Source organism: Oncorhynchus keta, chromosome 4 (genome assembly GCF_023373465.1).
Source record: "Oncorhynchus keta strain PuntledgeMale-10-30-2019 chromosome 4, Oket_V2, whole genome shotgun sequence".
NCBI classification, from domain to species: domain Eukaryota; kingdom Metazoa; phylum Chordata; class Actinopteri; order Salmoniformes; family Salmonidae; genus Oncorhynchus; species Oncorhynchus keta.
The window spans coordinates 43,587,175-43,614,307 of record NC_068424.1 but is presented as its reverse complement, the minus strand read 5'-3'; the positions used below and the strand labels follow the sequence as shown (position 1 = coordinate 43,614,307).

Below are 27,133 nucleotides of genomic sequence, written 5' to 3'. Positions count from 1 at the left end.
AGATTTTTATAACTATTGATAAACAAGCGCCGAAACGGACTGTTATAACTGTTAAGGCTCCAAGGGTGATGAGGAATTGAAAAACTTTATGGTTGAAAGAGATGGGGCAAAGGGAGTGGCTAATAAGTCTGGCTGCACATCTGACTGGCTTACTTACTGCAAATTGAGAAATTATGTGACTAAACTCAACAAAAAGAAGAAGAAACTGTATTATGAAGCCAAGATCAATTATATAATGAATGATGGGAAAAAAACCTTTGGAGTACTTTAAATTAAATTATAGGCAGAAAGACAAATTCAAATCCATCTTTCATCGAATCAGATGGCATATTCATCACAAAAACATTTGATGTTGCCAATTATTTTAAATAATATTTTATTGGCAAAGTGGGCAAACTTAGGCAGGAAATGCCAACAACGAACAGTGAGCAACTGTATTCACGCATAAAAAAAACTAATAATGAAAGAAAAGCATTGCAAGTTTGAATTCTGTAAAGTTAGTGTGGGAGAGCTGGGAAAAGGATTGTTATCGATCAATAATGACAAACCTCCTGGTATTGACAACTTAGATGGAAAGCTACTGAGAATCGTAGCTGACTCTATAGGCATTCCTATCTGTCATGTTTTTAATCTGAGCCTAGAGGAAGGTCTTTGTCCTCAGGCCTGGAGGGAAGTCAAAATAATTCCGCTACCCAAGAGAGGTAAAAGGCCTTTACTGGTTCTAACAGCAAACTTATAAGCGTGCTGCCACCTCTTAGCAAGCTGTTGGAAAAAATTGTGTGTGACCTAATACAATGCTATTTCTCTGTAAACAAATTAACAACAGACTTTCAGGATGCTTATAGAAAAGGGCACTCAACAACTACTGCACTGAGACACATGGCTGATGATTGGTTGAAAGACATTGAGAATAAGAAGATTGTGGGAGCTGTACTGTTAGATTTCAGTGCAGCCATTGATATTATTTACCATAACCTGTTGTTGAAAAACGTGTTTTATGGCTTTTCAACCTCTGCCATATCGTGGATTCAGAGCTATCGATCTAATAGAACTCAAAAGGTTTTCTTTCATGGAAGCTTCTCTAATGTAAAACATGTAAAGTGTGGTGTACCGCAGGGCAGCTCTCTAGGCCCTCTACTCTTTTCTATTTTTACCAATGACCTGCCACCGGAATTAAACAAAGCATGTGTGTCAACGTATGCTGATGATTCAACCATATACGCATCAGCAAACACAGCTAATGAAGTCACTGAAACCCTTAACACAGAGTTGCAGTCTGTTTTGGAATGGGTGGCCAGTAATAAATTGGTCCTGAACATTTCTAAAACTAAGAGCATTGTATTTGGTACAAATCATTCCTTAAGTTCTAGACCTCAGCTGAATCTGGTAATGAATGGTGTGGCTGTTGAACAAGTTGAGGACACTAAATTACTTGGAGTTACTTTAGATTGTAAACGGTCATGGTCAAACCGTATAGATTCAATGGTTGTAAAGATGGGGAGAGGTCTGGCCGTAATAAAGAGATGCTCTGATTTTTTGACACCACACTCCAAAAAGAAAATTCTGCAGTCTCTCGTTTTGTCAAATATAATTGTCCAGTGCTGTCCAGTGCTGCAAAGAAAGACCTAGTTAAGCTGCAGCTGCAAATTATATGGCAAATTTTGCTCTTAATTGTAATCAGAGGGCTGATATACAGTTGAAGTCAGAAGTTTACATACACTTAGGTTGGAGTCATTAAAACTCGTTTTTTCAACCACTCCACAAACTTTTTGTAAACAAACTATAGTTTTGGCAAGTCGGTTAGAACATCTACTTCGTGCATTTTCCAATAATTGTTTACAGGCATATTATTTCACTTATAATTCACTGTATCACATTTCCTTTAAAAAGCTTGGAGAATTCCAGAAAATTATGTCATGGCTTTAGAAGCTTATTTTAGGCTAATTTACATCATTTGAGTCAATTGGAGGTGTACCTATGGATGTATGTCAAGGCCTACCTTCAAACTCATTGCCTATTTGCTTGACATCATGGGAAAATCAAAAAAAATCAGCCAAGACCTCAGAAAAAAATAGTAGACCTCCACAAGTCTGGTTCATCCTTGGGAGCAATTTCCAAATGCCTGAAGGTACCACGTTCATCTGTACAAACAATAGTATGCAAGTATAAACACCATGGGACCACGCAGCCATCATACTGCTCAGGAAGGAGACGCGTTCTGTCTCCTATAACTGAATGTACTTTGGTGGAAATCAATCCCAAAACAATAGCAAATGACCTTGAAGATGCTGGAGGAAACAGGTACATATCCACAGTAAAAACGAGTCCTATATTGACATAACCTGAAAGGCTGTACAGCAAGGAAAAAGCCAATGCTCCAAAATGCTCCAAAAGCCATGACATCGTTTTCTGGAATTCTCCAAGCTTTTTAAAGGAAATGTGATACAGTGAATTATAAGTGAAATAATATGCCTGTAAACAATTATTGTTAAATGTACTTGTACTTAAAAAATCCAGACTATGGTTTGCAACTGCACATGGGGACAAATATCGTACTTCTTGGAGAAATGTCCTCTGGTCTGATGAAACAAAAATAGAACTGTTTGGCCATAATGACCATCGTTATGTTTGGAGGAAAAAGGGGGAGGCATGCAAGCCGAAGAACACCATCCCAACCGTGAAGCAAGGGGGTGGCAGCATCATGTTCTGGGGGTGCTTTGCTGCAGGAGGGACTGGTGCACTTCACAAAATAGATGGCGTCATGAGGTAGGAAAATTATGTGGATATATTGAAGCAACATCTCAAGACATCAGTTAAAAGTTAAAGCTTGGTCGCACATGGCTCTTCCAAATGGACAAAGTTGTGGCAAAACACCTTAAGGACAACAAAGTTAAGGTGTTGGAGTAGCCATCACAAAGCCCCTACCTCAATCCTATAGAAAATGTGTGGGCAGAACTGAAAAAGCGTGCGCGAGCAAGGAGGCCTACAAACCTGATTCAGTTATTCACTATCTCTGTCAGGAGGAATGGGCCAAAATTCACCCAACTTATTGTGGGAAGCTTGTGGAAGGCTACCCGAAACGTTTGACCCAAGTTAAAAATTTTAAGGCAATGTTACCAAATACTAATTGAGTGTATGTAAACTTCTGACCCACTGGGAATGTGATGAAATAAATAAAAGCTGAAATAAATAACACTCTCTACTATTTTTCAGACATATCACATTCTTAAAATAAAGTGGTGATCCTAACTGACCTAAGACAGGTAATTTTTACTCGGATTAAATGTCAGGAATTGTGAAAAACTGAGTTTAAATATATTTGGCTAAGGTGTATGTAAACCTCCGACTTCAACTGTAAATGCTATGCATGCCAGTCTCGCTTGGCTAAGAGTTGAGGAGAGACTGACTGTATCACTTCTTCTTTTTATAAGGAACATTAATGTGTTGAAAATCCCAAATGGTTTGCCTAGTCGACTTACACACAGCTCTGACACACACACACACACACACACACACACACACACACACACACACACACACACACACACACACACACACACACACACACACACACACACACACACACACACACACACACACACACACACACACACACACACATCCCACCAGACATGCCACTACGTGTCATTTCACAGTCCCCAAATCCAGAACAAATTCAAGAAAGTGTACAGTATTATATAGAGCCCTAATTGCATGGAACTTCCTTCCATCTCATATTGCTCAAACAAACAGAAAATCAAGTTTAAAATAACAGATACCTCAAAAATAACAGATAACAATACCTCGCGGCACAACGCCTTTCCCCTATTTGACCTAGAGAGTGTGTATGCATTGATATGTAGGCTACGTTTGCCTTCAAAAAAAATGTTATGTAGTTTGAGCTGTTCTTGATGTCATTCTGTATTATGTTTTGTGTGGACTCCAGGAAGAGTAGCTGCTGCTTTTGCAATAGCTAATGGCAATCCTAATAAAATCACAAAAATAACTCACTAGGCCTGTGTTTGACACTAACTAAACTGAGTGTAGGCCAGGTCTTGCGTGGCTAGGCAGACAGGCAGTGTTGTCAGTGCTGTGCTGTTGAGGAGTGCAGGGTGGCACGGGAGAGACCAAGGAGGGTACGGGTTAACAGAGAGAGAGAATGCCAACTGCTCTGTTTGTTTGTGATGAACACTCCTCTCAGCTGGGAATTCTGCAGGGACTTGTTTTGCAAGGGAACAAAGCTGAAACCATGGTGGCATTTATCCCCCGAGGCTTTTTCAAAATAATTAATCAAATGAATACTCACGACTTCTGTGGTACAGACTTGGTTGCAGGCTTGTTACCGGGAACATTGCACCGCTCTGCGAAAGAATTTCCATTTAAATGTCAGAGTGCTGGTTTTGATTAAACCCTGACCAACAGCTAGCTTATTATCAATTTAGCTTTTGTTGCAATATGTCACACAGCATAACATTTTTCCCTAAATGGACAGGGCTCCAGTTGTTGCATGGCATAATGGCCTTCCATCTATTAACATCATTTTAGACTGATTAAATCGAAATGTGTGTGTAGGGAAAATGTAAAGCAGACTTACTTTGTCCAGCGTATCCTGAGGGTAAGTGTTGTGACTCCTGAGCAGAGAGAGAGAGAGAGCGAGAGAGAAAGAAGACAGGCGTGCATCAAATACATTAGCACACACTGAGGTGATACAGGAGAACAAATGGGAGGGAAACAGCTCATCTGATGGACTTAATTGATTTTACACTAATACAATTAGACATAGGACACACAATCATTTTTCAGAGTGTGGTGAGTGGACTACAGTAGACAGGACAATGTCTTAGTTAAAAGATGGCACCATTAAATCAGGATTTATAGACACAGGCTTATTATTAGGAATATCAGCTGGGTCAAGCTATGAGTTTCAGACCGTGTCCCATTAAGACACAAATAAGAGGGCTTTAGCTGCAAAATTAGGCGTTGGGGGATTTGAGGCTAGGGAACGACAGTAGAGAGGAAAGGAAGTAAAATCTAGGAGAGACACAGATGCTGGGAGTTAGAGGAGGAGAGGATGAATGGGCTGAAGGACAATGGATTATACTATAGCTAAATCACACTCTATTACAGTGCGGTTGAAGTGCTGACAGGAGTTTGTCCTTAAAAAGTCCATCCGACCGGCACATGCAGCCAGACAAATGAAGTCCTATAGCTATCTGGGCAATAGCAGAGGCTCTTTGCAAGCTCTCCTCTCTCTCTCTCTCTGGCTTGGTCCCACGCTCTCTCTTTCTCACTCCCTCTCTCTCTCCTTCTCTCTCTGGTGCCATGGGTGTCTCACTGGTCCTTTACTGTGACAGAACCTGACAGGCTTTCACAAGGATGACAGCCCTGGGTCGAATTTAATACATCCACTTTTACTTGATTTGTTTTCCCTTCCGACTGACACAGGAATCACGTGATTACTGCTTACCAAACAAATAAGTGACAGTAGGAAATTACCCTCTTGACGAGGACAGTAGACATTCAGAATGCATACATCTCTATCATTATGATAATAGTATTAACTAGTGTCAGTATTACTAGCACTTATAACATAGTTGAAGTACTATTAGTAGTAGTATTGCTGTGCTTGTCAATTAACAGTACAGTGTAGGCCTTACTATAGAACTCACCTTGGAGGGAATAGGGAACTTGGTCTGCTCAGCTTTGCCTGGAGTGTGGATGGCAGTCAGGGGGGGAGGCCAGGAGTGGGTCATCTCCTGCAGGGCAGACAGGATTCAAATCAGACATATGACACACACACACACACACACACACACACACACACACACACACACACACACACACACACACACACACACACACACACACACACACACACACACACACACACACACACACACACACACACACACACACACACACATCCCACCTCGGGCATGTCGCTGAAGCTAAACAGAGTGGGTCCTGGTCGGTGGATGGGAGACCAGATGCTGCTGGAAGTGATGTTGGATGGCCAGTAGGAGGCACTCTTTCCTCTGGTCTAAAAATAATATTCCAAAGCCCCAGGGCAGTGATTGGGGACATTGCCCTGTGTAGGGTGGCGTATTTAAGATAGGATGTTAAACAGGTGTCTGTGTTCACTAAAGATCCCATTGCACTTATTGTAAGAGTAGGGGTGTTAACCCCGGTGTCCTGGCTAAATTCCCAATCTGGCACACCTACATGTACAAATTGCCTCGACAAACCTGTACCCCCGCACATCGACTCGGTACCGATACCAGCTGTATATGATCACTCAGCTACGCATACCTCTCCCTAATGTCAATATGCCGTGTCCATTGCTGTTTTGGTTAGTGATTATTGTCTTATTCCACTGTAGACCCTCCAACCCTGCTCAATATGCCTCAGCTAACCCTCTTGTCCAACCCCCACACATGCAGTGACCTCACCTGGTTTAATTGATGTCTCTAGAGACAATATCTCTCTCATCGTCACTCAATGCCTAGGTTTACTTCAACTGTATTCACATTCTACCATACGTTTGTATGTACATTATGCATTGAATCTATTCTACCACGCCCAGAAACCTGCTCCTTTTACTCTCTGTCCCGAACGTACTAGACGACCAGTTCTTATAGCCCTTAGCCGTACCCTTATCCTACTCCTCCTCTGCTCCTCTGGTGATGCTCCACTCCCATTTCCTCTTATTTGTTGACTTCTGTAACTGTAAAAGCCTCGATTCCATGTATGTTAACATTAGAAGCCTCCTCCCTAAGTTTGATTTATTCACTGCTTTAGCACACTCTGCCAACCCGGATGTCCTAGCTGTGTCTGAATCCTGGCTTAGGAAGGCCATCAAGAACCCAGAAATGTCCATCCCTAACTATAACATTTTCTGACAAGATAAAACTGCCAAAGGGGGCGGAGTTGCAATCTACTGCAGAGATAGCCTGCAGAGTTCTGTCTTACTATCCAGGTCTGTGCCCAAACATTTCGAGCTTCTACTTTTAAAAATCCACCTTTCCAGAAACAAGTCTCTCACCGTTGCCATTTGCTATAGACCACCTTCTGCCCCCAGCTGTGCTCTGGACACCATATGTGAATTGATTGCCCCCCATCTATCTTCAGAGCTCGTGCTGTTAGGTGAGCTAAACTGGGACATGCTTAACACCACAGCCATCCTACAATCTAAGCTTGATACCCTCAATCTCACACACATTATCAATGAACCTACCAGGTACAACCCCAAATCTGTAAACACAGGCACCCTCATAGATATCATCCTAACCACCCTGGGTCTGCGGTCAAACGACCACCCCTCACCACTGTCAAACGCTTCCCAAAACACTTCAGCGAGCAGGCCTTCCTAATCGACCTGGCCCAGGTATCCTGGAAGGATATTGACCTCATTCCGTCAGTAGAAGATGCCTGGTTATTCTTTTAGTGCTTTCCTCACAATCTTAAATAAGCATGACCCATTTAAAAAAAATATAACCAGGAACAGATATAGCCCGTGGTTTACTCCAGACCTGACTGCCCTTGACCAGCACAAAAACATCCTGTGGCATTTGGCATTAGCATCAAATAACCCCCACGAATTGCAACTTTTCAGGGAAGATAGGAGCCAATATACACAGGCAGTTAGGAAAGCAAAATCTAGATTTTTCAAACAGAAATTTGCATCCTGAAGCACAAACTCCAAAAAGTTTTGGGACATTGTAAAGTCCATGGAGAATAAGAGCACCTTCTCCCAGCTGCCCACTGCACTGAAGCTCGGAAACACTGTCGATAAATCCAGAATAATTGAGAATTTCAATAAGCATTTTTCTATGGCTGGCCAAGCTTTCCACCTGGCCACCCCTACTCTGGTCAACATCCCCCACAGCAACTTGCCCAAACCTCCCCCATTTCTCCTTCACCAAATTCCAGTTAGCTGATGTTCTGAAAGAGCTGCAAAATCTGGACCCCTACAAATCAGCAGGGCTAGACAATCTGGACTCTCTCTTTTTAAAATGATCAGCCGGAATTGTTGCAACCCCTATTCTGTTCAACCTCTCTTTCGTAATGTCTGAGATCCCCAAAGATTGGAAAGCAGCCTCCAACTGCTCTTAAATGCAAGTAAAACTAAATGCATGCTCTTCAACCGATCGCTGCCCGCACCTGCCCGCCTGTCCAGCATCAATACTCTGGACGGTTCTAACTTAGAATATGTGGACAACTACAAATACCTAGGTGTCTGGTTAGACTAAACTCTCCTTCCAGACTCACATTAACCTCTCTTGGGTAGGGGGCATTATTTTCACCTCCGGATGAAAAGCGTGCACAAAGTAAACTGCCTAGGATATGCATATAATTGGTAGATTTGGATAGAAAACACTCTAAAGTTTCTAAAACTAAAAATAATGTCTGTGAGTATAACAGAACTGATATGGCAGGCGAAGCCCCGAGGACAAACCATCCAGGGAAGACAAAAAATTGAGGTCAAAGGATTTCCCAATGGTTTTCTATGGGAAACCCTATTTATGAGGAACCTGGTTCCAGTTCCTATGACTTCCACTCAATGTCAACAGTCTTTAGAAATTGTTCGATGTTTTTATTTTGAGAAATTAAGAAGTAGTGCTATTCATTGTAAGTGTCACTCCAGGTGGACTTCACTGTTTTAGTGCGCGGGAACTGGAGCGTGCTTCACATTGTTTTTATCCGGTATTAGAAAGAGTTTATTCCATCTTAAATTTAATCGATTATTTACATTTTAGGGTACTTGGGGTTAGATTAGGAACGTTGTTTGAAATGTTTGGACCAAGTTTACAGGTAAGGTAACATATTACTTTGTAGGCATGTTGGGTGAGATGAAACCGGTGTATTTCTGAATCAAACACAACAAATAAATTAACATTTTTGGGACATAAAGAAGGACATTATCGAACAAAATGACCATTTGTGATGTTTCTGGGACATTTTGGAGTGCCAACAGAAGAATATCTTCAAAGGTAAGGCATTAATTATATCGCTATTTCTGACTTTTGTGGGCATCTGCCTGGTTGAAATATGATTTTCATGTGTTTGTATGTGGGGCGCTGTCCTCAGATAATCGGATGGTTTTCTGTCGCCGTAAAGCCTTTTTGAAATCTGACACAGCGGCTGGATTAACAAGAAGTTAAGCTTTATTTTGATGTATAACACATATATTTTCAAGAATGTTAAAAATTTGAACATGGTATTTTGGAATTTCATGCTCTGTAATTTCACCGGATGTTGGCCAGGTGGGATGCTACCGTTCCACCTGCCCATAAGAAGTTAAGCATCTCCAATCCAAAATTAAATCTAGAATCGGCTCCCTATTTTTCAACAAACCATTGTTCACTCATGTTGACAAACATACACGCGTAAAACTGACTATCCTGCCGATCCTTGACTTCAGCGATGTAATTTACAAGATAGCCTCCAACACTCTACTCAGCAAATTGTATGCGGTCTATCACAGTGCCATCTGTTTTGTCACCAAAGCCCCACCACTGCGACATGTATGCCCTCGTTGGCTGGCCCTCGCTTCATATTCGTCGCCTGGCTCCAGGTCATCTATAAGTCTTTGCTAGGTAAAGCCCCACCTTATCTTAGCTCACTGGTCACCATAGCAGCACAGTAGCACGCACTCCAGCAGGTATATTTCACTGGTCACCCCCTTAGCCTTTGGCCACCTTTCCTTCCAGTTCTCTGCTGCCAAAGACTTGAATGAATTGCAAAAACCACTGAAGCTGGAGACACATATCTCCCTCACTAACTTTAAGCCCCAGCAGTCCGAGCAGCTCACATATCACTGCACCTGTACATAGCCCATCTGTAAATAGCCCATCCAACTCATCCCCATACTGTTATATATTTTTTTAAATATTTTTTGGCTTATTTGCACCCCAGTATCTCTACTTGCACATTTGTCTTTTGCACATCTATCACTATAGTGTTTAATTGCTAAATTGTAATTATTTCGCCAAGATGGCCTATTTATTGTCTACCTCCCTTATCCCTTATTGGCTGTACGTTTGTTTATTCCATGTGTAAATCTGTGTTGTTGTTCGTGTCGCACTGCTTTGCTTTATCTTGGCCAGGTCACAGTTGTAAATGAGAACTTGTTCTCAACTAGCCTACCTGGTTAAATAAAGGTGAAATAAAAACAAAAAAATATATAGCCTCGACCTTGTTACCTTTTGAAATTCTTTTTGTACTTTAGTTTATTTGGTATATATTTTTTTAACTCTTTCTTGAACTCTATTGCTGGGTACGGGCTTGTAAGTAAGCATGACAAGACTGTAAACTCTCCTTCCAGACTCATATCAAACATCTCCAATCGAAAATCAAATCTCGAGGCGGCTTTCTATTCTATCCAAGAAAGTCCAGCAAGCGCCAGGACCGTCTCCTAAAGTTGATTCAGCTGCGGGACCGGGGCACCACCAGTACAGAGCTTGCTCAGGAATGGCAGCAGGCAGGTGTGAGTGCATCTGCACGCACAGTGAGGCGAAGACTTTTGGAGGATGGCCTGGTGTCAAGAAGGGCAGCAAAGAAGCCACTTCTCTCCAGGTAAAACATCAGGGACAGACTGATATACTGCAAGAAGTACAGGGATTGGACTGATGAGGACTGGGGTAAAGTCATTTTCTCTGATGAATCCCTTTTCCGATTGTTTGGGTCATCCAGAAAAAAGCTTGTCCGGAGAAGACAAGGTGAGCGCTACCATCAGTCCTGTGTCATGCCAACAGTAAAGCATCCTGAGAACATTCATGTGTGGGGTTGCTTCTCAGCCAAGGGAGTGAGCTCACTCACAATTTTGCCTAAGAACACAGCCATGAATAAAGAATGGTACCAACACATCCTCCGAGAGCAACTTCTCCCAACCATCCAGGAACAGTTTGGTGACGAACAATACCTTTTCCAGCATGATGGAGCGCCTTGCCAAAGTGATAACTAAGTGGCTTGTGGAACAAAACATCGATTTTTGGGTCCATGGCCAGGAAACTCCCAGACCTTAATCCCATTGAGAACTTGTGGTCAATCCTCAAGAGGCGGGTGGACAAACAAAATCCCACAAGTTCTGACAAACTCCAAGCAGTGATTATGCAAGAATGGGCTGCAATCAGTGTGGCCCAGAAGTTAATTGACAGCATGCCAGGGCGGATTGCAGAGGTCTTGAAAAAGAAGGGTCAACACTGCAAATATTGACCCTATGCAACTAAGCAACTTCATGCAATTGTCAATAAAAGCCTTTGACACTTATGAAATGCTTGTAATTATACTTCAGTATTCCATAGTAACACCTGACAAAAATATCTAAAGACACTGAAGCAGCAAACTTTGTGAAAATTAATATTTGTGTCATTCTCAAAACTTTTGGCCACGACTGTATGTGCGGTACCCATTTTAGAACAGTGTTTCCCCGCAAATTGCATTTTGGAACATTTGTGCGTAGGCCTACCACTGTGTGCACATTGCTGTGCCTAAAATGTGAAGAAAAAATAGTCTATCAACATTTTAAGATTAACATTTAGATCTGATCAGTCCATTCTGATCAGCCTTATTAATTGGTATGGTGTATACCTCCACTACACTACTTTGATACCAATTGTGGGGATTAAGAAGTGATGCCCACTGAAAAATAAGTGGGTATACCTGCGTATACTCTCCACTACACTATTGTGTGTGTGTGACAGAAGCAGAGAGAGATAGGTTGTGAGCTTGCAGAGGGTGTCGTCTTTCAGTGAGCATATGAGTGAGTATGCCCAAGATCACAGCTTGACACACACACTGCATGCATACTGTACACACACACACACACACACACACACACACACACACACACACACACACATCAGTTAATTTATTTATTAAATACAGTCCATAAACTCTGTCTCACAAAACACTTAAGTTAACATGATTGCACAATCTGATTTAGGTCTGTTTTGAACTTGGGAGGGTCAAATGAAAATAAACACCTCTGCCTTCACCTGTCAGACTAAACTTTATCCCGAATATAGATACTCACATTTCAGAGTTGCACAATGTGTCAATTAAATATTATGATCTAGAGTATCAAATTAAAACCATGTACTTGGATATCCCTACGAAGATAACATATCCCTATCAAGACAACATAAGCAATTGGTTTTCGCTGTGCGGTTGAACGCATTTGCCACAGTAGCAGTTATCAAACCCACTATCCATGTCTGGAAGTAAACAACAACATTCTGAGCTAATAATATTACAATCTCACATACTTAGAAATGTCACTAAGTTATCCTTATTTCCCCCCCCAACAACACCAATATTACTGCCTTCTGGGAAACACACACGATCCATTCATTTGTGTGAGATGCAGTTAGGGCAGTGGTGAGCTGGCTGTTCACTCACGAGGCTTTGAGTTGCAAATGAAATGTATTAAAAGCAGCTCGAGCATGGCTCTCAAACCAAACAGGGCTATCGAAATACAGCAGAGCAAGGGTCACCAACTCTTTCGTCTTGCACCCCTGTGACGACAGGACAGACCATTGGTTAAAACCTGTGTGTGTTTAAATATATACACACTGGAACACTATTCTCAGCCGACCATCTTCTAAAACGCTTTGGTCTAGGGATGAATTGTTTTGTCTTTCTCTAAATCTTGGAGGTACAGTGGCAAAGAAAATGTATGTGAACCCTTTTGGAATTACCTAGATTTCTGCATAAATTGGTAATCGAATTTAATCTGATCTTTATCTAAGTCACAACAATAGACAAACATAGTATGCTTAAACTAATAACACACTAATCATTGTATTTTTGTTGTTTATATTGAATACATCATTTAAACATTCACATTGTAGGTTGGAAAAAGTACGTGAACCCCCGAGGCTAATGACTTCTCCAAAAGCTAATTGGAGTCAGGAGTCAGCTACCCTGGGGTCATATCAACGAGATGAGATTAGAGATGTTGGTTAGAGCTTCCTTGCCCGATAAAAAACACTCGCAAAATTTGAGTTTGCTATTCACAAGAAGCACTGCCGAACAAAGAGATCTCAGAAGACCTCAAATTAAGAATTGTTGACTTGCATAAAGCTGGAAAGGGTTACAAAACTATATCTAAAAGCCTTGATGTTCATCAGTTCACAGCAAGACAGATGGAGAAGGTTCAGCACTGTTGGCCATCCTACAAATATGACTGCAAGAGCACAGTGCAGAATGCTCAATGAGGTTAAGAATAATCCTATAGTGTCAGCTAAAGATTTACAGAAATCTCTGGAACATGGTAACATCTCTGTTGACGAGTCTACGATATGTAAAACATTAAACAAGAATGGTGTTCATGGGAGGACATCACGGAAGAAGCCACTGCTGTCCAAAAAAAACATTGCTGCACTTCTGAAGTTTGCAAAAGTGCACCTGGATGTTCCACAGCGCTACTGGCAAAATATTCTGTGGACAGATGAAACTACAGTGGAGTTGTTTGGAAGGAACACACAACACTATGTGTGGAGAAAAAAAGACACAGCACACCAACATCAAAACCTCATCCCAACTATAAAGTATGGTGGAGGGAGCATCATGGTTTGGGGCTGCTTTGCTGTCTCAGGGCCTGGACAGCTTGCTATCATTGACAGAAAAATGAATTCCCAAGTTTATCAAGACATTTTGCAAGAGAAAGTTAGGCTATCTACCAATTGAAGCTCAACAGAAGTTGGATGATGCAACAGGACAACGACCCAAAACACAAAAGTAAAGCAACAACAGAATGGCAACAACAGAACGGCTTCAACAGAAGAAAATACGCCTTCTGGCGTGGCCCAGTCAGAGTCCTGACCTAAACCCGATTGAGATGCTGTGGCATGACTTGAAGAGAGCAGTTCACACCAGACATCCCAAGATTATTGCTGAACTAAAACAGTTTTGTAAAGAGGAATGGTCCAAAATTCCTCCTGACCGTTGTGCAGGTCAGATCCGCAACTACAGAAAACGTTTTGTTAAGGTTATTGCTGCCAAAGGAGGGTCAACCAGTTATTAAATCCAAGGGTTCACATACTTTTCCCACCCTGCACTGTGAATGTTTATAATTGTTTGTGTGTTATCAGTTCAAGCAGACAGTGTTTGTCTATTGTTGTGACCTAGATGAAGATCAGATCAAATTGTATGACCAATTTATGCTGAAATCCAGGTATTTCCAAAAGGTTTGCATACTTTCTCTTGCCACTGTATGTCCAATCCCAATCTGTCTGAGTTACTGTCATTGTCCTGTGGTGTTATACAGTCTGTGGTGTAGCCCACAGTACAGTATGCACTTGTCGCTCATGTCATGTGGTTTAACAGATCAACTTCTCCTATTAATGCACTCAGACAGACCCATCACACAGGCGTATGATCTACTGTTGAACTGTCAGCCACAGAGATAAAGATGCATATGCACAACATCTCTCTATCTAATCCTTTTCATTTATATCACTCATCTCTCTATCCCTCTATCACTCCATCCCAAATTCCCCAGAGTAACACAGTGACCCTGTTGAGTTCATGACATGTTTTAAACTACATCTCAATAAGATGGGGAAATGAAAGTCTGCGTGTGTAGAGAGCCAAGTTTGTGGATCAGGTAATATATTGAGGTCTGTTGTTTATAAGGCCTCTGGTTTATAGAGTTAATTTCCTTCTAAACGTTGGCTTGGCCTCCTCCTCCTCCTCTCTCTCTATGGAGAGAGTGACATCAGCCGGGTCACCTCCCGGGCTGCCGAGAGGAGAACGGGTGGAGAGCAGGGGGGTCGGAGGGTGGAGGTAGACAGATGAGGTGCTAGGAATATGATCCTGCCACCTCGGCGATAATGTTATATATGAAGTATTACCTTTCAGATGGCCGTGCATTGTGCTATCAGGGTGGAAAGTTACCGCAGGTTATGATGAATCTGCAGCTTTCCTGTTTCATCAGCAACGATGAAGGAAAACACATGCCTGCTATTTATAATATACCACACAGATGCACACAAGCACGCAGGCACAAGCACACACCGCGTGCACAGTGCAGATAGGCGAGGGAGCCAAAAGCTCACTTTCTAATCAGTTTGGATCATTTTTCTAAGCATACACCATCTGTGTACCTGGAGTCTTTGATAATATTCTCATGTGCTAAATATTTGAAATGTTTGTCACATTTCCTTCAGGGAAATGATTGGCTGTTAAATCATTAATACTATTGCAAAAAAATATACTTCCCCAAAGAGTTAAATCACTATACTGTTTTGGCAATCTCTCACAAGTGCCCACAGTTGAGGGGGGGAAATTATCATGGGATATTGACATCCTCAGTTGATATCAGAGCTTAGTGTACAAACTCCAGGCCATTGAATGATCTGATCCATTGCCATTGGTCACAGAAAGTCACACAGGCTGTCACAACAGAGGTTTGAAAGGCAATAGGGCTGAGAGGCCCACCCAGAACAGGCTTCCACTCCCCCTTGTTATGTTCTGTCTGAGAAGAGAGGAGAGAGAGAGAGAGAGCGAGAGAGGAGATAGAGAGAGAAGAAAAAGAGCGAGTGAGAGAGAGAGGGGAGAGAGTTAGAAAAAGAGAAAGAGACAGAGAGAGCAGGCAGGCAGCAGCCGATACATAGTGGCAGACTGTGTCACGCAGGGAGAAGTACCTGTCATTATTCATGCTGGGCCTGGTGTGTGTGTGTGTGTGTGTGTGTGTGTGTGTGTGTGTGTGTGTGTGTGTGTGTGTGTGTGTGTGTGTGTGTGTGTGTGTGTGTGTGTGTGTGTGTGTGTGTGTGTGTGTGTGTGTGTGTGTGTGTGTGTGTGTGTGTGTGTGTGTGTGTGTGCATGCGTGCCTGTGTGTGTGTTGCCATCATGCTAGCAGGACATGCTGTCTAAATAAGCCATCCACAGTGTGGATACAACAATGGCCACCTCATGTGCTTTTTAATTAATGCACCCATTCCTCTGGCTTTTGTTGTAGATTTTTCTTAAACTCATACATCAAGTGTAGTACATGGAAGAGCAGGTCTGGAGCCATTCTATTGGAAATAACCATGCAATGCTATCTTCATGAATGTAGTGAATAAATGCTGTATATTGAATGATATGTACATTACATAACTTGTATTATTATAATAATAATTACATTATGTTTGTAAACTTGACATTGGGCTTTCTAATCCTATTCAATTCGAGGTCAAAATATTGGATAACTGAAATGGATACCAAAATGTGTGCCTGTGTACATGTGTGCCTGTGTACATAAATGTACATAAATGTTCCTCTCGTTGAGGAATGTAAATCATCTGTATCTGAGGGGGATGAATCAACTGTTTCTTATCTATTGGTGCTTCACCTGACGCCACGCATGAGAATAAACATATAAAATCTGGGTTAGAGACGGTATGAGCAAAGAGAACATTATCCCTTTAAGATATGCACTTAAGAGATCAGGCACTTTTTAAGTGGTCCACATGATCTGGGTGCTTGTCAATAGCAGAGGATTGGAGCTTGGTATCTCTATTTGTTCCATTAGCTCATTTTCCAAGTATGAAGAGTGTCATTCATAGGCACTTCACGTCTTAGACATTCTGATCTTTCAAAAAAATTCTGATCTGAAATCCTGTCTTTTGACGTTCCAGCGAGTGAGTGATGAGTGAGTGAACTTAGAGAGGCTTGCTAAAGTGGCAGCAGTTCACAGTGTGAGGATTTGAAAAGGCTGCGGTGGTATTAGAATCTCCCAGGCTGCTCTGCTCCTCTCCTGTGAGTCTGAGTGACTCCTGAGTCACAGCTGTGAATCACTACTCTCTCCATGTCTTTCTCCCTCCCTACTGTAGCCAGCAGTGTGGCATTGACGCCACATGGCAGCGTGGCTCTCTCTCTCTTACAAACTCCGCTTTGCCTCGCTGGGCCCCACCATCATGACTCACTCCACCTGATGGCCATACTGCCAGTTGCCCGGCAACTATTATTTGACATCATCACCCTCCCAGAGGGTTCCCATGTTTGACAGGTCCACATAACTCAGCCGTTTGGTCGTTCGGGTTGGTGGAAGTGCATAGTCCTCCACTGGTTACCGTGATGTCTACTGTACTGCTGTTGCCTGAGGCAGTGGAGAGGCTGCAGGGGTTCATGACTGGAGGTCAGTCGTCACGGTGATGCAGTGGCTGGGCTGGTACCAAACACACTGCATCCCCCTTAGCCATACAAGGGTATCAATGAGCGTCCCTGACTTACTGTCATAACCGCTAGTGTGGGTTGATTCATAACCTGCAGTCCCCACAGATATATCCACGGGTGGGCGGGTGGGTAAAGGGTAATTAAATATTTTTTATAAATGTATCATTCTTGTGGGACTCTAGCTATTGGCTCCAATGAGATTTTCTTTCATTATTTTTATCTGGCATTAGTGTGTAAGCCTAAGCTTTAGGGCCTAACTGTACGCGGGCAAAATACTCTACAAGCCAATCGCCAAATGCTTTTGGGGACTGGGTAGAAAAAGTTTACATTGGCAAAAAAGACAATGTCAGAGCTTAACTCAATAAGAGAAAAGCATGAAGAGGGAGGGCCAGACAAGTAAAGTTTGGGAAAGATGATAGCAGTGCTGGCTATGTTATGTGTGATGATTGTGAGGAACTATACAAATTCGACAGTCCCAAGATGGGGACTTCAAACAGGCCTATGGCATGGCAGGGGGTTAAATGTAAACTGAAATCTGGACACTGACTGTAGTAGGTCTATAACTTCTCAAATAGCCTTAATATTAACTCCTGCAGGACTAAGCATTACTTGCAGTAAAATTATGTTACATTTTGACTCAGGAACAAGAGTGGAGAAATATGGTTTCTTTCTTTCAGCATCTTGAGAGAATGCGAATGTGCAGTTATACAGTATTCCGTCTGTAGAGGTGCTATCTTTCTCAGCATCATAAAATCTGTTAGAATTTCAACCACATAAAATATGCATACAAGCCGAACTGAAATCTTATCAGAAACATGTTGGGTCGTTTTCCCAACCTTCAATTTCCGTACAACCGGTCAAACTGATGTTATTTGGGAATTTTGAATTTCTAGTTTTTTTGGAGGTTCTTGCATTTTCCTCTAAATATATTTTATCTGTGAAAGAAGCAGAGATGACAGAGAGAACTTTACCAATGTCAACAAGACTGACGCATTCATTCTATCAATTTATGACATTATTCTGGTGAGCAAGGGTTTATTTAGCAACGTATAATGACAGAAGAGAAGCCCCATGCATCTAATTACAAGAAGAAACATTTGTAAAATCAGGCAAAAAGAATCCTGCATCCCCTGTTGAAAATGTGTTCTGGCGTCTCTGACTGTAGCCTACAACACATTTTCGATATTAGCGGTTTAGAGTTCGGGTGTGGGCCTCAGTTTTTAACTTTATCACATCTAGTCGGGTGGTTGCGGATGGGTAATTGCAATCGCTGGTGGGTGCGGGTGGACATACAGCTGACCCGCGCACCACTAATAACCACCCCCTGCCCTAAAGCCCACCCAGCATCTCTATTCACTCTGGTCTGTCCCTCTGTGACCTGTATGTCACTCTGGAGCCAATCAGCACCTGCTACAAAGGTCAAAGTTCACCGAAAAGGCAGCCTATATGTTTGCATCTAAAAAGGCAATTCCTTTTTCAGTTCATATGGTCCCAGCGCACGTTACATTCAAATTCTGTACAGGCTATTAAGCACAGAATTGATTTCTAAACAAAAGACTGCGTCTCTGCGTGCAAGAAGGTCAAAGCGCCTTTCACACACCTAGGATCTAAATTTGCCTGGCTGCATTCACCCTTGATGAATTTTATCAGATTTGTATTGGAATACAAGGGCCCATTATAGTAAGATCACAGAGGCTTTTCTCTTTTCTCTCTGCCTGGGAGCCCCAGTCTCAGGATGGAAAAGTGCCTTTGTGTGCAAACAGTAGCTGAGGCGTAACCAGGTGTAATTAACGGAGGCCAGAGAAAGGAAGTGAATCTCACTTACCCGTAGAATCTCCTCCACACAGCTGGAGTCACTGGACAGGCTGACCTGCACACACACAGAAGAAAAATACTTGTTAGGGAGAGGAAGAAAAGAGAACAAAAGATTGTTTCAAAGTAGCCAAAAGGTTCTGAGAGCGCTTCTGATGTAAAGGGTGAACTGAAGTCCATCTCAACAAAGAACAACAGATCAAATAAAGAAAACCCCCAGAATATTAGATATTTTCATCCGCAGACATAGAAAACACATATCCATATTGAGTGCTATTTATTATTCACAGACAGAGAGGACAAATAGGCCTATCTATTCTCAGTCAGAGAGATGACTGCTAGGGGATGACATCACTCCTAATGGCTCACAGAGGGTCTTAGGGAACCACACAGTACCAGCCAGCCAACAGCTCACCCCTCAAAGCAGGCTTGGAGCAGACCAGCACTGCCCCAGACTGGGTCAGATTAATCCGAGGCCTGGAATGGGCCAGGATTGTATTTAATTTGTAATTGAGAAAACAATACCTCATCTTTTCATTGCATACAGAACGAAGATGCCTGATGTACTCGCAGTAATTGCAATAATGTCAGTATTACAAGTGGAACAAATGACAAGCCATGGTAATGCCATGAGGTCACCATGCAGTCATTGCCAAAGACAGGCTGAACTGATAAAATATTAAAATTCAATATGCCACCTGGCTCTATACAGTATATAGATCATGTTGGCAAACATGCTAATTGCAGCTCAACAGATAATTACGGAATCTAAGTATAACCTAATACCTCATCACAAACTAATAGAGAGAGTGAGGATTTTTCTGGATATGTTCATAGCAAATTTGACCATAGCAGTGAATCTCCAGTAGAGTGTGTGTGTGTGTGTGTGTGTGTGTGTGTGTGTGTGTGTGTGTGTGTGTGTGTGTGTGTGTGTGTGTGTGTGTGTGTGTGTGTGTGTGTGTGTGTGTGTGTGTGTGTGTGTGTGTGTGTGTGTGTGTGTGTGTGTGTGTGTGTGTGTAGGCTAAAATACGTACTGTGATCTCTGGGCTGGCTGATGAGATCATGCCACCCACAGAGCCACATGGGACCCTGGATGACTGGCTGGCCCTCACACAGTCTCCTCTACTCTGCTCTGCTTTACCTCTGCTCTGGTAGTGGCATCAGCCCACCCCGTGCATGACTGGGGGCATCTTGGCACTGGAAAGGTCAGTGAGTCCAAAGAGAGGGTTAGGGGCGTTGGGTAGGCAGGAGGCGTGGGGCGAGGAGTGATGGAGGGAGCAGAGCTGGGCTTTATCCACCTCAGGCTACAGGGAGCTGGGTAGCTACACACAGTAGCATCCCCAAGACGCTCCTTATGCCATGGCTGACCTGTCGTGTTCCTCCAGCCTCCTTCTACACTACCATCCTCTGACTCTGTTTGACACAATGGTGTGATCTGCGCTGTAAAGCTGCTAAACTACAGTGGCAATGAGGAGATACATAAAGATACAATATACTCAGTAAGAGTTTGTAGTTGTAAATTATTGTGATTGAATGAATATGCATTTTTGCAAAGTACCAGCTCCTATTGAATTCTGAGTATCAACAGAACTGAAACCATGACAGAAAGCAATTATAACACACAAAACGTAGAACGCGTTGTTTAACTATTACATCAAAGAGTGAATTAGTAAACTATATCTATATTTCACCGGGATTCCTCTCCAGAGATATTAGTGTTCGACTGTTTGTGACTGTGTGTCTATGAATGAGCCATGCTATACAGTGCCAGTCCACAGCGGAGGGTGTCTGAAGTCATCCTAATTCATCCCAGATCCCACAAGGGGGATTGGAGTCAGTAGGAGCTTTGTAAACAAGCCTCACAGACAGACATAAACTTCCTGTTAACTCAACCAACAGCACATAATATCCTGTTCCCATAGAAACCAACCAAGTGACTCTAATCAGATGGGTTCTCTACCATTGTCCTGGCTCTGTCTAATATCACTCCGTTGTACAGAAGTACAGGGGCACAACTTATTCCAGCCACACCGGGTCCATATCACCGTCACCTGTGGTGAACCCCATTTAGATTCCAGGCGTGACTCTCGGAGGTGCTCTATGTCTGCCTTGTTCCTCTGCCTCGGGAATGAACACCAAATGTCAAAGATATAAAGAGGAATCCCAGTTCAGTGACAAACAGTTTAGACCCACTCTGAGAGGTTTGGGCTTGTCGGGATCAAGTCAGATGTGACAGATATCTGGGTTCGTATTGCAGATATTGAAGTTATTGTCATGGTTATGATACTGGAGCTAATGGAAGGCAGTTGAGGTAAAACAAAGATCGTCAGAGGCAGTGCAGCCGGCTGGCTGACAAATTGTGACATTTCAGATAGCATTTGACAAATGTGATTGAACAGACAATGCATTTCCAATGGGTTGAGGAGTGTGTTTACAGACACATTAAAGCACGTTAATTTCTCAATATCCCCAAAGTTATTTTGCAAAATGGCTGGAACAGAATTATCCAGCTGAGATCTTATTTCCTAACTCAGGCAGGGTTCTCTGTGTGCCTGCCGTTCCAGTCAGATTGAATGGACTTACAAATGATTTTTCTGCGATAGGCAATTTCCCCATGTGAATAAAAGCTTTGCCAGATGCCTGTGTTCCAGAATAGCATGATTCCATGGGCAATGTAAAATAAAAATGAGATACGCTCTTCAGATGTAATTCTCTACAGTTCCATGTTAAAAATCATTTGTGTGGACAGTGTATGGACTGTAAAGTGTATGCAGGAGTCTAAAATCATGAGGGATCGAAAAACACAGAAAATCCAATACTGAATATTGAGCAGCTCAGTGTTACAACCGGTTACAACTCACAAGTTTTAATCACACTAAAGCAGTTAATTGTATCTTCGCAGTGATGAATTTAACATGCTTTGGTGTTTTTCTCACACGGAGATCACTGGAAGTGTCATTAATCTCTCTCCGAGTTATTATTTTTTTGGCAAGACACGGGTAAATGGAGAAAAAATTGGAAAAAAGGATAGAAATTTTTTTTGTCAGTCACCTCGTTCTGCAAACTGCAGAAGGCTTTCAGGGAAAAATAAGACCAATTGCTTCGAATGATGTGCAGATCCAGGGAATGTTGCAGAGGCAATTACTGGGGCAGAAATACGTTTTCTTTGAAATAGCTGTTGAGAAAAGCGTCTGTGCATCAACAACAGATAAGATGTATTAGCCTCATTTTTAAAAACGCATGTATCAAAGTTGCACAAGGCTCTGACGCTCTCGGCAACCACTCAAATTGTGCTTAGAAAGTGGAAGAGCAGCTCCGGGAACAAATAGGTAGATTTGAACATGAGACGATAAGCAGAGGCTCACAGAGGGCTTTTTAACTGTCTATCCTTCTGACAGTGGACGGATGAATAAACAACGGGAAAAACATGATTGATGAAGGACACACAGATAGACAGTCACAGACAGGCACACAGGGCAGTCGGACCATTTCATGGGCTGACTGATATATAGACACAGATGAATAGATAAACTTATGAGTTGGAAAATAAATGTATCTCTCTAGATGAGCATTTGTTTGTCAGTGATTGTGTGTGACAAGCAGACATCAGATGCAGGTATTTGCGCCGCACGATGCCTCAGGGTATACACACAAAACCCAAGCGAGATATTAGTCAATTTGAGTCAACATCTTTATTAACAATAAAAAAGGGGGGAGGCTTGCAAGCCGAATAACACCATCCCAACTGTGAAGCACGGGGTGGCAGCATCATGTTGTGCAGGTGCTTTGCTGCAGGAGGGACTGGTGCACTTCACAAAATAGATGGCACATGAGGTAGGAAAATTATGTGGATATATTGAAGCAACATCTCAAGACAGTTAAAAAGTCAGGAAGTTAAAGCTTGGTCGCAAATGGGTCTTCCAAATGAACAATGACCCCAAGCATACTTTCAAAGTTGTGGCAAAATGGCTTAAGGACAACAAAGTCAAGGCATTGGAGTGGCCATCACAAAGCCCCTACCTCAATCCTATAGAAAATTTATGGGCAGAACTGAAAAAGCGTGTGCGAGCAAGGAGGCCTACAAACCTTACTCAGTTACACCAGCTCTGTCAGGAGGAATGGGCCAAAATTCACCCAATTTATTGTGGGAAGCTTGTGGAAGGCTACCTGAAATGTTTGACCCATGTTCAACAATTTAAAGGCAATGCTACTAAATACTAATTGAATGTATGTAAACTTCTGACCCACTGGGAATGTGATGAAAGAAATAAAAACTGAAATAAATAATTATCTCTACTATTATTCTGACATTTCACATTCTTAAAATAAAGTGGTGATCTTAACTGACATAAGACAGGGAATTTTTACTAGGATTAAATGTCAGGAATTGTGAAAAACTGAGTTTAAATGTATTTGGCTAAGGTGTATGTAAATGTACGACTTCAACTGTATATATATAGCCATTGGGCAGTTACGGTAGTGATCCAACACAGAGCTTAAGGAGTCCTTAGGGCATTTGAGATTGAACCCCCCCCCCCGCCTAAGGCTGAACCTAACAATAGAGGGCTAGCTCACATGAGAGAGTAGTTACTGTATCTGAGTGACCCTTTACCCAGCAGAGCTATCTCACAGAGATGGGATCAGACACTAACAGACACACAGAGGAACAAGTACAACAGAGGAACTGATGTTTGCATGAAAATGGAACAAGTTGTCCCAATGAAGTTGTTAGTCAGTAAGGAGCTCTTTGAACTGTCAGATCAACAGAGAGAAAAAACAGTTTCACTTCCTAATTCCCATTTATGCCATGTCACACACAGTAACGGGACAATACATATTTTTTTCAAAAGAGTAATATGACTAAATCAACAACACTACAGATACCTCAGTATTTTATAAATGTTCTGAGTATGCCTTTCTTAAGTACAGTTTCTTACAATAAATTAAATCAGACTAGATTTACACATGCCTGCCCAAGATGAGCCTCAATCAAATGCAGCATGTTCATTCTAAATGGACGTTCTAATTTCCACCCTGTATACCCCTTTTCATTGCTTACTGGCATTTCCCAGCAATACCACAATTATAAGGGAAACCAATAGATTGTTCTGTTGCATAGTGACTCACTAACATGCTTGGTTCCAGCAAATCCGCAGGCCTACTTCCATTCCTCAGGGCATACGCCAAAAAAATATTTTCTGCAGGATCGTTATAATCAGGTACTTCATTGAATTCATTGAGCTCCTGACTGATTCGGTTCTCCCTTCTATTCCACACCTTCTGCTTGCCTCTGTTTTCCATATTGTTTTATTGTAGGAGCTGGCTTTCACGTTTAATCTGATTTCCACACTTCATTTTCAATGGCTTTTGTGAAGGCACAGCCGGGCTCCTCTCTCACGGATACCCCTCCCCCACGCACACACCCACCTCTCACGCATTTCAGAACAGCCAGGGTCCCTCTGAAGCATTTAACACGTTTGTGTACTCAGCATCAGATGTTTTACTGTTCCTGAACACAGCAACAGGCAGCTTTCAAAGGCTTTACCTTTAGCTTTATGCTACAGACTGCCTTCAGAAAGATAGTTCTGGAAGGTATTGAGCCACCTTTTAGAGCTCATAGAGGACTTTTTTCTCCCTCTCTATTCTTCCCAGGCTTGCTGCTCTGCCCTCTGCCCCATGGGACAGCACCCTCTGTGTGGGCGTGCTGGGGGTGTGGGTCTGCTGGGGCATGGACACTAACACAGGGAGACACCCAGCTGGGATGAGTGGAGGGGAGGAGACTCCCCTGTCAGGCGCTGCACAGCCCCTGCCACCTCTGCTTAGCGTGACGCCGGCCATGAGGCCAAACAACACTGTGGCAAAAAGGCAGGTAGACATACAGACTCACAAAAACAATCAGACAGACATACGGATGGACAGATGGACAGACAGAGTCACTTCTCAGATGCATCCAAACACCCAAACATCCAAACACCAAAACAAATAAGATGCACCTATCCTATAGTAAGAAGTAGAGCGCCCTAGGGCTGGGCATGGAGGTAGAGGCCCAGCCTGCGCTCCTGCCACCCCCACAGAATGCACAATCCCTGGGGCTCAGCGTGCAGCCTTGCCTGCCTCTGCCTCAGCCGCCCCCCCAGCGCTTACACCACCAAACAGATGGAACAAAGGGACCTAATTACCATGCAAAGCACAACATCCCTCAGATGCTAGTGGAAGCGTGACTACAGGCAGGGGGAGCGCTAGCTGGTCCTGCAGGGGAAACCTCCCCCATATGACCACCCAGGCATAAAGCAGAGGACCCAGCCTGGCTTCCCTGCCAGGCAGCCAGGCTGCAGGAAGGGAGATGTGTAATCTCCAGGTACTTTAATTCACTATTAATCTTGGCTTGCTAATCATTCAGCATGATACCCCAAGTGCCTGGAGCTACAGCCAGGCTGAGGCACCGAGCACCACTCCTCTCCTCAAAGGGTAAAGTAATGAGCTCTGCCAGCATTAACAAATGATACAGTAGGAAGACTGGGGATCGTTGAGGAAGAGAGGGGGCAAATGAGGGGAATTATAATGGTTACCCTGGGAGAATTCCAGTCCATCATCTCAAAAAGCTGACCTTTATTGTGGAACGCTAAGTGACGTGTTGTCAGGAGGGGCCAGCATCTGAGAGAGGGGCGTTGTACCACTGTAGGTGTAAAATCTCCCTCCACAGCAATTAGCTGATGGAGTAAATACACCAGCTGCTGAACCGAGGCCCTCAGGGGCCAGACGCTTAGATCTTCTCATCTCTCACATAGAATGGAAATAGTCTCAAAAACACTATGCCAAAGGTAAAACTCAATTTTACTAACTTTCAGTGCTTAAAGCACAGCTTAAATCACAGAAGGATTGGCTATGGCCAGAGGGATTCAAAGTGGTAAATTACCTAGGGATCTTTACTCTTAGCAATCTCAAACGAGTGATGCTGTATGTTTCCACACTGCTACTGTGGAGAGTGTGAGTGAGGTCATAAAGTGGGCAGAGCTATAGGCTACCACTAATGAGCAGCAGCAGTATGTTTTACATGCATTCCAATTACGCAGCGCCGACGTCAGCCTAAGTTCCCTCTCTTATCCTAATTATCTGTTACTAATTAAAATTTTGGCTTGGGCTCTGCTAGGGAACGATGTTAACGTAAGTGTTCCTGTCAGTCCAAGAGTAATTTGATTTAGGCCGCGCTGCAGACCAATTAAATATGCTATTTATGCACAGTATGCAAGTCTCCATCTGCGTTTCATCATTATGAGGAGAGAGAGAGAGAGAGAGAGAGAGAGAGAGAGATGGGTGAAGAGGGAAGGATGATGGATAATGGAGAAGGGGCACTCCGGTTCTCCATAGATATAATGATTTAGGAGATCATTCTGGAGCAGACTGCATATGCAAATGGTGTGGGTCTGATCTCAGGATAGAGGTCAATGTTTGAGGAAAAAATAAGCAGGGATTGGTAGGAGGATGACTAAATTGGGTATTGTATGTATAGTATGAACTATGTTCACTATAAGCCCCTTCAGCGTTATAACATAACAGCTATGTTTCAGTAGAGTGTATCCAGGCTGTATCACAACCGGCCGTGACTGGGAGTCCCATAGGGTGGCGCCCAATTGGCCCAGCGTCGTCCGGGTTTGGCCGGTGTAGGCCGTCATTGTAAATAAGAATTTGTTCTTAACTGACTTGCCTAGTTGAATAAAGTTTCAATAAAAAATAAAGAGTGCAAGGGTGGCTTAGCAGCATTTCAAAAACAATTATCCAAATCTCTGAGCGGTTTGCCTCGGTTTAGTTGTCCTCGGGTCCGTTCGGGACTGGTCTCTATATTTAAAACATTTATTTATGTGTATCGGGTCTGAATAGGAAAGCCCTATGCCCATTTCGGAAAAGGTCCAACTTCTGGCATAAGAATGTCTGCTAAATGACTCGGCTGTTATAGGAACGATGCATAGTTAAAACAAGCTTAAGTTCCATCGCTATCAGGACGATATGGCAATCACGGGCAGTTACAAAAGACTACTGTAGCTAATATCCATGGAACTATATAACAATCACATTTAGCTGTCATTAGACTTTAACACACAGCCCTTGTTTCCATATATTTTCCATTTCATTTCAAGGTTTGTTTTTAAAGGCGTGAAGCTGC

General features: G+C 42.7%; 1 protein-coding gene across 2 annotated transcripts in view; it reads right to left on the bottom strand.

The window, feature by feature from the left end:
* Window positions 1-27,133, bottom strand: part of LOC118375083 (AF4/FMR2 family member 2-like) — a 167,242-nt gene that overhangs the window by 69,282 nt on the left and 70,827 nt on the right. For both annotated transcript variants that reach the window (XM_035761578.2, XM_035761586.2), the window contains 4 exons: window positions 18,986-19,030; window positions 5,670-5,756; window positions 4,595-4,631; window positions 4,307-4,361 (listed from right to left, as the gene is read on the bottom strand). In XM_035761578.2, coding sequence (XP_035617471.1) covers window positions 4,307-4,361; window positions 4,595-4,631; window positions 5,670-5,756; window positions 18,986-19,030 — 224 coding nt within the window. The remainder of the gene's footprint in view (window positions 1-4,306; window positions 4,362-4,594; window positions 4,632-5,669; window positions 5,757-18,985; window positions 19,031-27,133) is intronic.